Source organism: Catharus ustulatus, chromosome 24 (assembly GCF_009819885.2).
Source record: "Catharus ustulatus isolate bCatUst1 chromosome 24, bCatUst1.pri.v2, whole genome shotgun sequence".
NCBI lineage: Eukaryota > Metazoa > Chordata > Aves > Passeriformes > Turdidae > Catharus > Catharus ustulatus.
The window spans coordinates 2,839,694-2,850,526 of record NC_046244.1 but is presented as its reverse complement, the minus strand read 5'-3'; the positions used below and the strand labels follow the sequence as shown (position 1 = coordinate 2,850,526).

General features: G+C 48.3%; 1 protein-coding gene across 3 annotated transcripts; it reads left to right on the top strand.

Moving 5' to 3' along the window:
- Positions 1-71: 71 nt before the first annotated feature.
- On the top strand, positions 72-10,800 carry MTHFR (methylenetetrahydrofolate reductase). Of its 3 annotated transcripts, none has more exons than XM_033079522.1 (12): positions 72-167; positions 2,595-2,846; positions 3,863-4,101; positions 4,392-4,502; positions 4,675-4,868; positions 5,333-5,583; positions 6,299-6,433; positions 6,694-6,874; positions 7,262-7,444; positions 8,766-8,867; positions 9,090-9,209; positions 9,702-10,800. In XM_033079522.1, the coding sequence occupies exons 2-12, from the start codon at positions 2,605-2,607 to the stop codon at positions 9,897-9,899; spliced, it is 1,956 nt and encodes a 651-aa protein (XP_032935413.1). In that variant the 5' UTR covers positions 72-167; positions 2,595-2,604; the 3' UTR covers positions 9,900-10,800. The 3 variants fall into 3 exon arrangements, with proteins under 3 accessions (XP_032935413.1, XP_032935414.1, XP_032935415.1); XM_033079524.1 differs by lacking the exon at positions 72-167 and adding an exon at positions 2,939-3,025 and having other exon boundaries at positions 2,755-2,846; XM_033079523.2 differs by lacking the exon at positions 72-167 and having other exon boundaries at positions 974-2,846.
- Positions 10,801-10,833: the final 33 nt, after the last annotated feature.

Genomic DNA, 10,833 nt, shown 5'->3' with positions numbered 1-10,833 from the left:
CCCGCGCGCTCTGGCCGCACCCCCGAGGCCTCGCCCGGCCGCAGCCCCGCCTCGCGCCGCCATGTCCACTGAGGGCAGCTGCAGGGCCCCACATGCCCCGCCCGGCCGCGGCCGGCCTTAAAGTGCGGCGGGCGAGCGGTCCGGGCAGCGCCCGGCAGCAGCCGCAGGTGAGCGGGGCCCGGGAATGGGGGTGCTGTCGCTGCCCCAGCGCTGGGCATTCCCCGCGGCGGGTCTGGCTGCTGGTGGCTCCGGGTCGGGCCGTGCTCCCGTGGGGTCAGCTGAGGTGAAGGGGCGATCGAGCTGCAGTGACCTGCCTGGCCCCGACCCTCCCTCGGCACCAGGGACCACAGGTGCTGCTGTTCCCCTTCTCTCCCTCCGTCCCTTCTCCCTCGGCTGTCCCGTGGCCGAGCCGCTGCCCTATCAGCCGGTCCGGCGGTGGCCGCAGCCGCGGGTCCCTGATAACGTGGCCCTGGAGCAGGCCCGTGCCGCCTGTGCACGCTGTGGGAAGCGTGCATCTGCTGCAGTCCGGTTTAGTCTTGAGGGTAAAGCTGAGCTTAGGGGGATGCAGACTGCACGCTCTGTGTGTTGGTGTCAGCTCAGGGCTGGAAGGAGTTTAAATACCCCCAGCATGATAAAAACACAGCAGGCATATCCTGCTGATGCTGAGCATCAGCAATGTGGTGAGCAACAGATCTTTGAGCTCTGCAATGTGACAAAGACAGAAGCAGGAGTGTTGCCAGGTATTAAAAATTGTCTTTGCTGCTGTTCTTGTTGTAGAGGCTTATCTTTTTCCTCTTTGCAATAGCTAGAAGTATCTGACAGCAAATCTGTGATGCATGTCAAGGTAAGGAAATTGTTCCAAATGCTGCCTGCAGACAAAAATCTGAGTGAGCCTTTCTCATGTCTTTCATTATTTGATATTGCTAGTATGATAAGGACCTTTCCTCAACAGTAAGTCTCATAGAAACGTAGAGACATAAACCCTTTTTCCATGTGATGGGTGTTAAATCTCAAATCAGAAAACAAAGCTCCTTTAATTTGCCTATGGTGCTGTGCCACATTTGCTAGGATTCAGATATTGGGAGTTCACAGCACGTGATTGTGAACCGCTAGCTTGATCACCAATGCATGCTTGGGGATAATACTCTTAGTGCATATGGTTGTCAAGCAAAGTCCTCTGAGCTTGGTCAAGGCTGTGACCGTGCACCTAGTTGGGTTTGCTTCACTTTGTCAGTAGGTCTGTGCTGCTAATTTTTACAACAGCTGCTGTGTTGGTACACAAGAGATCTAAGGCTCCTGATTCCTCTTGGATCAGAATGCCGGCACTTCTTTCTCACATCTCCTGCCAGCTGGAGAGGTTCCTCAGGTGGTAAAAGTAGACTTTCTCCCAAAGGGTTTTGTTTGATTGGCAACTCAAGTGTAAACAGTAGATGAGTTCAAAGTCTTCTTGGCTGAACTAAACCCACAGAGTTTATGATAAGGACTGAGAGTGTGCTGGCTCGTGCAACTGCTTCCTCCAAAACAGGCTCCAAAGTTATGTAATGCTTGGACAACATGCTGCTTCCCAGTGACAATTTTAAATTTTGGCAGGTACTAAAGGAAATAACACAGATCCAAATTTTGTGGTAGCTCTTCCTTAACTGTCTGTAATCCCTACCTCATTTTAAAGGCACAGGATGGGGCATTTTGCAGAGCTAAGTGGAGTTGGGTATCCTAAACCTGCTTGTACCACTGACTTGCAGTGCTGTTTTGCTTTCTGTAAGCCAAGCAAACACAGCTGATCTTGTTGCAAGGCAGTGAGATGAGGATGGTCCCTGCTGGCCTTGTTTCCAAGCAGCCACAATTGTTGACAAAGGGAGCAGTGTATCTGGCAGAGTTGAGTGTTTGCAGTGGGACTGGCACAGGGGACAGTTGTCTCTGGAGATGGTGTGTCTTGTGGAGAAAGCTAATGGTTGGAAATGCAGGTGTGATGCCAGCAAAGAAAACAAAGGACAGTTTGTGGGGATGGCCTGGTCAGAGCGGATTCTGTGCTTGGTTTCTGATGTAGCAATAGTTTGTGCATTCTTGAGTACCTGCCTCATTAGCACTAACTTTCCTACCTACACTGTAAAGCAGTGCTGCCTTTTGGGAGCAAACAGGATGGAAACTCTGAAGATGGATACAGTCAAAGATGCAGCTAGAGTAGACAAAAAAAATGTCTGCTGGCATGCCCAGCCCAAGGCCACAGGATGACAGAGGCCATCACCTAATTCACATGGGCATCTTGGCTTGCTGAGCTGTAGTCAGGACAAAAGCGATGTGGACCTGACTCTTCTGAGAGCCAAATTTGATTCAGCAGGCACAGAAGAGCTGCATCAAAGTGGCCTGAAGCCAAGTGCTGTGTTATTTCTCTCAGCACTATCTACATATGCTTTTATTGTGTTTTCACCAGATCCTCCACTACACCTTACAGTGAAAGCTGGCAGAAGGGACTCCTTGATGGTGATGTGTGCTGGGTCTTAGCACAGGCTTTAATCCTCTGCTGCCCACCCCAGCAGTACCTGCTCTGTGCAGAGCCCATGTACTGACCATACTCCTTCTGCTTCCCTCTCTAGAGCTCTCACCATGGTCAATGAGACCCAGCAAACCTGCAGTGCCAGCTCCAGCTCCAGGTCCGATGGGGGCAGCAGCAGTGGCAGCGAGAGCTCCAAGGACAACTCGCGCTGCTCTACCCCCGTCCTGGACGCCGACCGACACGAGCGGCTGCGCGAGAAGATGCGGCGCCGGCAGGACGCTGGAGACAAGTGGTTCTCCCTGGAGTTCTTCCCTCCACGCACAGCCAATGCTGCTGTCAATCTCATCTCCAGGTAGGAGAGGGGAGAAGGGAAGTGTCTGTGGTGGAGGGCAGGGATATAGCTAACGAGGCAGGCTCTGCCCCATGCTCTGTCTCCTCTTCTAGGTGACGAAGCAGGTAATGGGGCTGTGCTTTCCTGCTGAGGAGGGTAATGGACACCAAGTAACTTGTCTTCCTTGGAGGCCCTGAAGAGTTAAGTGTCACGGGGGGATTACTGAGGGGCCAGGTTGTTTCCCCATTCCCATGCCCTGGGAAGATGGAGTAACCCCAATGTCATGTTCTTGTCTGAAGCACAATGCTGGGGCAGAAAAGTACCTAGTAAAAGCAGAAAATATTCCTTGATGGACAGTATCCCAAAATCTCTGAAACAGATCCCATTTCCTTTCAATATTCATCCAGCCACTATGGTTTGTGCCTCAGTATTACAGTTTTAGCTTCTGACATAGGTGTCCACATGTACATGCTAAATGAAAGTTGATAGGTCTCAGCAGAGCTAGGAGTTATTCTGAAGCCCCCATGGACTTTCCTGGAGGAGAAGAGGGTATTTCATCATTCTTTCTGTAATTGCTATATGCCAATGCCATATGTTAAACAGAAGGGTCTGTTCCACCTTGGAGCCAGGGGAGAGATAAGTTAGGAAAGCTCTTGTGGCCTCTACAGTTCAAGCTGGCAGCAGGGGGCTGCAGCAGTCTCCCATCTCAAAAGGAATGGGACTTGCATTGCTGTCTGTCAGAAGCTGCATCAGTCTGTTAGAGCATGCAGGCAGAAAGTTTGTTGCACAGATAACACCTCAGTTACCTCTTCTAAGAAATTGTAAGCTCTTCCCCATGGAGCCTTCAAGGATGGCTTTCCTTATTTACATTGGCCACTTGCTAAACTCTTAGTGCAACACTTTTGTGGTCTATGCTGTTGCTGTCATCAAAGCTTTCTCTGCCTGCTGCTGTAATTCTAGCAGTGAGGAAGATATTTGAGGCACAGGGAGGGGATTTGGCCACCTGGTGTAGGCTAACACAGCTCTAAACCCCACAGGTTTGACCGCATGGGAGCAGGTGGTCCCCTCTTCATTGATGTGACGTGGCACCCTGCAGGAGACCCAGGATCTGACAAGGAAACATCTTCCATGATTATTGCCAACACTGCAGTGAACTACTGTGGCCTGGAGACCATCCTGCACATGACATGCTGCAACCAGACCAAGGATGACATCACAAGGCATCTGCAGAAGGCCAAGCGGCTCGGGTTGAAGAACATCATGGCACTGCGTGGAGGTGAATCCCTCTGTCCTGTAAGGTGTAGTGCAGAGGCTGTGCTGCTGTCATGTTCAATTCCAGAGTAAAAACAGAGAAGATTTAGGGGCTCCTTCTGCAACAATGAAATGCTTTAACCTGAGCCTTTTGTTAGTAGTCCCTCCAGCTCAAGGACAGACAAAACCAGTCCATAAGTAAAACTGCAGATTTGGGAGTTCATCTCTGTCTTTCTTTGATACCAGGAAGTTTTCACAGAACTAGCAGATCTCAGCAAACAGTTGGAGAGAACTGTGGATTTGTTCTCTTTTCAGATCCTTCTGGTGAGGAATGGGAGGAAGAAGTAGATGGTTTCAACTACGCTGTTGATCTGGTTAAGCATATTCGCAATGAATTTGATGATTACTTCGACATCTGTGTGGCAGGTAAATAAATACCTCCTATTGCAGAGAGTGCAGTAGAGTCTGAGACAGGGAAATCAGCTCAGCAGTCCCTCCCTGGACCTGGGCTGTGACAGTACAAAGATTGGATACTTCCTGATTTCTGCATGTTGTCCTGACCATGTTTTTCTTTTTTTTATTCCCCTTCTCCCCAAAGGCTACCCCAAGGGTCATCCTGAAGCAGAGAGCTATGAGGCAGACCTGAGGCACCTCAAGGAGAAAGTCTTTGCTGGAGCAGACTTCATCATTACACAGCTTTTCTTCCGACCAGAAACCTTTCTCAAGTTCATGAAGGATTGTCAAGCCATTGGCATTACCTGCCCCATTATTCCTGGCATCTTCCCTATACAGGTGAAATCCAGTAATTTGAATTTGGGGTGGGAATAAGGATCTAGGATGTTAGGTGTTTGTGGATCAGGGCCTGGGAGAGGTCTGTGAATATTCCCTAGAAACTTTCAGGGAAGAGAGACTGCTGATTGTAATAAATCTGTAAGTGGTTTGCCAAATTAAACTCCTAGGCAGCTAATAACAAGCTGAAAAAGTTTCTTGTTCCCATATGGCAAAAAGGATATAAAGGATGATGGCCTCCTAGTCCTGAGGTGACTATCAGCATGCTGGGCTCAGGCAAGGATGAGGGGAGAAATCACCTAAAGTGACATGACCTGGACTGTGTTACCAACCTAGAGATGGGCCTGGGAGTAGTTTCCAGGAGCCCCAATTCTAAATCTCCTGCCACAAAATCGAGCTCAAGTGCCTGTGTTACTGGGATGGCAAAAAAAGGTCTTGGATAATTGACAATCTGCATCCTTATCCAGGGTTACCACTCCCTGCGCCAGCTGGTGAAGCTCTCTAAGCTGGAAGTTCCTCAGGAAATCAAGGATGTGATTGAGCCCATCAAGGATAATGATGCAGCTATCCGGAACTATGGGGTGGAGCTGGCAGTGTCCATGTGCCGGGAGCTGCTGGACAGTGGGATGGTGCACGGGCTGCACTTCTACACCCTCAACCGCGAGGTGGCTACGACCGAAGTCCTGAAGCGCCTGGGCATATGGAAAGAGGACCCAAGGTAAGCAGAATGTGTTGGCTTCTGTTAGTTCCACTTTTGCATCCAACCATCCAATCTACTGAAGGTACAAATAATGGATGGGTCAATACCTCTACTCTCCTTTTTTTTTTTTTTTGCCCTTCCTGCAGATCTTCAATAAAAGCTGGGAGAAAAATAGAGGGGATGGCCAAAGGAGGAATTTGTTTTAGTCAAGTAGCTTTAAAGTAGGAATTCTGGGACTTTAAAAACACAGAGCTTAGAGCTGCCACTTGAAAGAAGCATGTTTTTGATGCCCATCACAACCCCTTACAGGCTAGGGGTATGCTCCCATTGTGGTTTTCTAGGGTTCTCTGCAGCTGAGAAAGGGAATGTGGATTTCTCTCTGAGTCCACAGGCTTTAGCACAGACAAGAAGAAGCAAAGGAAAATTGACATATCTGGTTTTTATTTTTTCCTTGAAGTAGCTTCCCATAGTGCTTTGCCTTTACCTTTTCCAATTTCAGGTGTCAGTCCTTTACCTTAACATTGAATAGACCCTATTGAGGATCCTGTGAGGGAACTGAATAAGAAATACCTTCCATAAAGGAAGAAGAGTTTCCTGTCCTATTTCTTGACAAACAGAACTCTTCTCAGCCTGTTGTTTCTCCCCAGGGGCAAATTGCACCATGGGAAAGGCTCTCAGCCTTTAGTGGAAAGTCAGCAGAGGAACTGTGCTAACATCTGCTCATCCCCTGCAGGCGGCCTCTGCCCTGGGCAGTCAGTGCTCACCCCAAGAGAAGAGTGGAAGACGTCCGGCCAATCTTCTGGGCCTCCAGGCCAAAGAGTTACATCTATCGAACTCAGGAGTGGGATGACTTCCCCAATGGTCGATGGTAAGCTGTCACCTGCAGTAAGGCAGAGCTGTGGTAGGAAAGCCTGGTGTCCTGGGCACACTTGAGGTGGCTTTGTAACAAAGTGGTCCCTCATTGTTCGGATTTGAGTGAGGTGAAGCAAATGGCACCAGGATGTTGAGACTTTTGGTGTCTAGGTGGGTTTTGTTGTGTACTTCTCTTGCTGGTTGGCTGTCTTCCTGCATCACCAAATCAGCTCATCTTCCTTGGTGACTTCAGGTCTGTGTCTTCTCCTCTTGCAGGGGTAACTCCTCCTCTCCAGCTTTTGGGGAACTGAAGGACTATTACCTCTTCTATCTGAAGAGCAAGTCTCCCCGGGAGGAGCTTCTGAAGATGTGGGGAGAAGAACTGACTAGTGAGGAGAGTGTCTTTGAGGTGTTCACCTGTTACATCACTGGAGAACCCAACAGGAATGGGTACAAGGTGAGTGAGAGCCCAGGAAGGGATGGTCAGTGTGGCACAAGCAATAGTGCACATTTCTTCTTGTTCCTGGTATCACATTATTTTTCTAGAGAAGAATTTGCAATTCTCTATCCAAAATTATTTGCTGGCACACTGGTTGAAGGGGGTCCAGCAGCCAGAGATAAAGCTCAACATAAAAGGAAAGGTGCTACAGTATGACAGTATTGATTGACTTCAGCAGTTGTTCTTACAGCCGAGCATATCCTAATCCTTGAACCAAACCTGGGAATTCTCTCCTGAAGCAATTGTGTTTGAGGCTATTAAGGCACTGCCAAGTTCCTTCAACACCCAGATAGTAATCAGAGGTTTGTTGCATCCATTGTGAGCCATCCTTTCTCCTCATGTTAGGTTACATGCATGCCTTGGAATGATGATCCTCTTGCTACTGAAACCAACCTTCTGAAGGAGCAGCTGGAGAAGGTCAACAGACGAGGAATCCTGACCATCAACTCCCAGCCAAACATCAATGGCAAGCCATCCACAGACCCCATTGTAGGCTGGGGACCCAGTGGAGGTTATGTTTTCCAAAAGGTACTGCATTATCTGGGCTAGGCAGCAGAGAGTTTGATCTAGTTTGGTCTCTGTGAGGCTGGGAAGTGCCAGGCTTACATCCACATAATCCTTCTGCCCTCGACTTATCTTACTGCATTCTTGGTGAAATAAGACAAAGCTCCTATGTCTTAAGAGCCATAATGCCATCTCTGTGGCTGACTTCACAGCTGTGCTCCCCCCACCTCAAAACATCTATTAACCATCTGTAGAGTTTCATGGTTTTATTCTTAGCAAGTAATTATTGGTAACTTATTTCTAGAGCAGGGCTGTGACATTTTATATATGCACATGTATGTGCCCCCTGCATCTGATTCAGTGATGCACAAACCATCCGATTTTTCACAAAATGGGAATCAATGAGGTAGTATCTCTACCACCCAGCATCTCTTGATGATAAAGGGGTATTAAGAAATTTCCTCTGTCCTTCTGTATGGCAGAGTTCTCTGCAGTTGCCCCCAGCCCATGCACTGTTGTGTTCAGACAACCATCACGTTCCTTCCCTGGCCTGCAGTCATGCCTCCTATGCCTCTTTCCCCCTGTCAGGCATTTCAAGCCCTAGAGCCTTGCCTAAGGGCTAGGATAGGAATATCCCATCAAGGTGAATGCCAGGCAGGTAGCTGATACTAGAAAACAAAGCATCCTTATTCAAAAGGGTTCCAACCTGGTAAGGCCAGAGACCAGCAGATGGCAAATGCAGTTATGTTTTCAAAGGCAAAAATTCCCCTGAGGTGAGGGAAATCCATCATCTCACAAAATAGCCAGGAAATGGGGGGAGGGGAAGCAGTTGTTGGGAGCAGCCAAGCACAGAATTTGGTTGTATAAGCACATGGGGAGAATTGTGAACAAAAGATGAGGACAGGGAGTGGTGCTTGGGAGAGCCCATCTTAGCCCCCTAAGTTCTGCTCTCACCAGGCTTGGCTGCCTTGCAAGACACTGCTCTAAAATAAAGACTAAGCTCAGGCTTCTTCCAAGCATTCTGGCAGACTGCTTCCTTGTGCAGCAGTTGTGGTAACACTTGAGTTCATTCCAGCTTATCTGCTTGTGTGGATGCAAAACAGGAACTGTGTAGCTTTCCTGAGTGCACTGTTCCTGGGCTGTTCCCTCTGCTCTCCCCACTGATCTTTTTCCCCTAGTTCACTTATTTACTCTGTCCTTTGCTCTAGCCTCTGTACTACATGTTTTTTGGGGATGAACATACGAGGCAGCCCAGACTCTACAAAGGCTGTTTACCTGAATTTGTGCACTTCTGCTGTGATTTAAGGCTCTGATTCTCTTTTCCCTTCTCCATCCCTCCCTGCAGGCATACCTAGAGTTCTTCACCTCCAGTGAAATTGTCACAGCACTGCTCAAAGTGCTGAAGAAGTACGAGTTGCGAGTGAACTACCACATTGTCAATGTCAAGGTAAGGCCATTATTGACAGGACACTTTCACCACCTAGGGAGAGAGACAAATACCAAATATTCAGACATGAGGACTGAAGAGGGGAAGGGAAAGCAAAGCAAGGCAGCTGCAGTGTACAGCAGCTGTCTGGCCCCTTAACAAGGAGAGGCTAAATACACTTTTTCCAACTCACTCAGTCTCTCCTCAGCAGTTGCTTCAGAAAGATTTTCCTTCCTTTGGCAGGGCCAGAACATCACCAATGCTCCAGATCTGCAACCCAATGCTGTCACCTGGGGTATCTTCCCAGGGAGGGAGATCATCCAGCCCACTGTAGTGGATCCTGTAAGCTTCCTCTCCTGGAAGGTGAGTTCTCCCTTCTGTTGGATACATTGCTGTGCTGCCCTGAAAGTTCAGTGTGTCTGGTTTAGTTTTAGTCTCTGACACTCCTCACAGTTGAGGTCTGTTGCTGTATTGGCTTGCAGAGGTACAAGTCTTGCTCCTCCTGCTCCCTCAGCTCCAGCAAGAGTTGTTCCCAGACACAAAGCATCCAGTAATGGAGATCGAGAGCCACTGCTGGCACTGTCCCAAGCCTCGGAGTGCTGGGCAGTGGCTCTTCCTCCTCTCCTGCACACACAGGGGCAGCATTGAGCCGCTCGTTGTACTGCAGATGTGTCTCCTTTCAGCTCTGGGCACTTCCCACTGACTGGAAAGCACAAAGCTCCTTGCTCAACTCTTGCCATTTTACTGAGAAGAAACAAGCCACAGTCTGGCCAGTCATATGTAACACTAGGTATCCTATATTAAGGAACATGAAGATGTTTCACAACTGCCAACTCTTTTTTGTTCCTGTGGCAGGACGAGGCCTTTGCGCTGTGGATCGAACAATGGGCCAAGCTCTATGAGGAGGAGTCGCCCTCTCGTATGATCATCCAGTACATCCATGACAACTACTACTTGGTCAACCTGGTGGACAACGACTTCCCACTAGAAAACTGCCTCTGGCAGGTTGTGGAGGATACTTTTGAGCTGTTGAACTCTCCAACTCAGCAGTGAAAATTCTTCTAATCCCTTACTTCCTCCTCCCTTCCACTGACTTCAGGGAAAGCAGCAGCTCCTGTGCTGACAATGACCACACTCCTAAACCACGAGCAGGGTGGTGCTCTGATCTACCCACACTGAGCTGCTCTTCTTCCCAACACATAGGCTCTCTGAGCCATTCTCACTGAACAATAGCCAGAACTACCTGAATCTCTAAGCTGAGGCTCCAGACTAAGTCCAAAGGCCAGGGTCTGCAGGATGAAGAGCTGCTAATCAGTCATGCTAATTACAGTTACAGGAGAACAAGAGATTCTGGTAACTTTGCCTTGCCAGAAAGCTGGCAGGAGGACACAACCACTCCTGTCAGCTGTACCTATCAGCAGTTACCAACCTGGAAAAGAAGGTAAAATTGGTTTTATATTGCACTCCTAAAATGCATTTCTTCATAGTTGATCTTCAGGCACTTTTGCACTCACTCCAGAGGAAGGTTCCAATTTTCTTCCTGACATTTCTCCTTGTATTGTATTTCCTGTTTTCTTTTTAATAGGACTATGGGAATTTCCATTCTGGATAAGACTAAGTAGGAATCACACTATTTCCTAGACTGTATACAATAAAATACATACATACATACAAATGTCTCTTGTACTAGGCCATGCTCTAGCAGAGACTCATTGTTTGCTAATTAATTACCTGGCACAAGGGAAAGCTTTAAGAAAATCACTTGTTTCTGGGGCAGTTCTGCCTTCACTTTCAATACATGTCCTGAGTATGGCCCAAGCTCCATGGCAGAGCAGAGAAAGCTTAAATCCTAGAATTTACCAAAAGTAACCAGGTACACTATTTAGCTCAAGTCTGCAATGTCACAATATTCTTTTCCAGTGCCTGTAGGGAAAGGTAAGTTTAGATAAGGAAAGATAACCTGTCTTTCCTGACCTAATGACTCCTA

Coding starts and splice junctions, on each gene's coding strand:
- MTHFR (XM_033079522.1), top strand. CDS start 2,605: ATGGTCAATGAGACCCAGCAAACCTGCAGTGCCAGCTCCAGCTCCAGG. Junction 4,503..4,674: donor CTTCGACATCTGTGTGGCAG/GTAAATAAATAC, acceptor TTCTCCCCAAAG/GCTACCCCAAGGGTCATCCT. Junction 7,445..8,765: donor GAGGTTATGTTTTCCAAAAG/GTACTGCATTAT, acceptor CCCTCCCTGCAG/GCATACCTAGAGTTCTTCAC.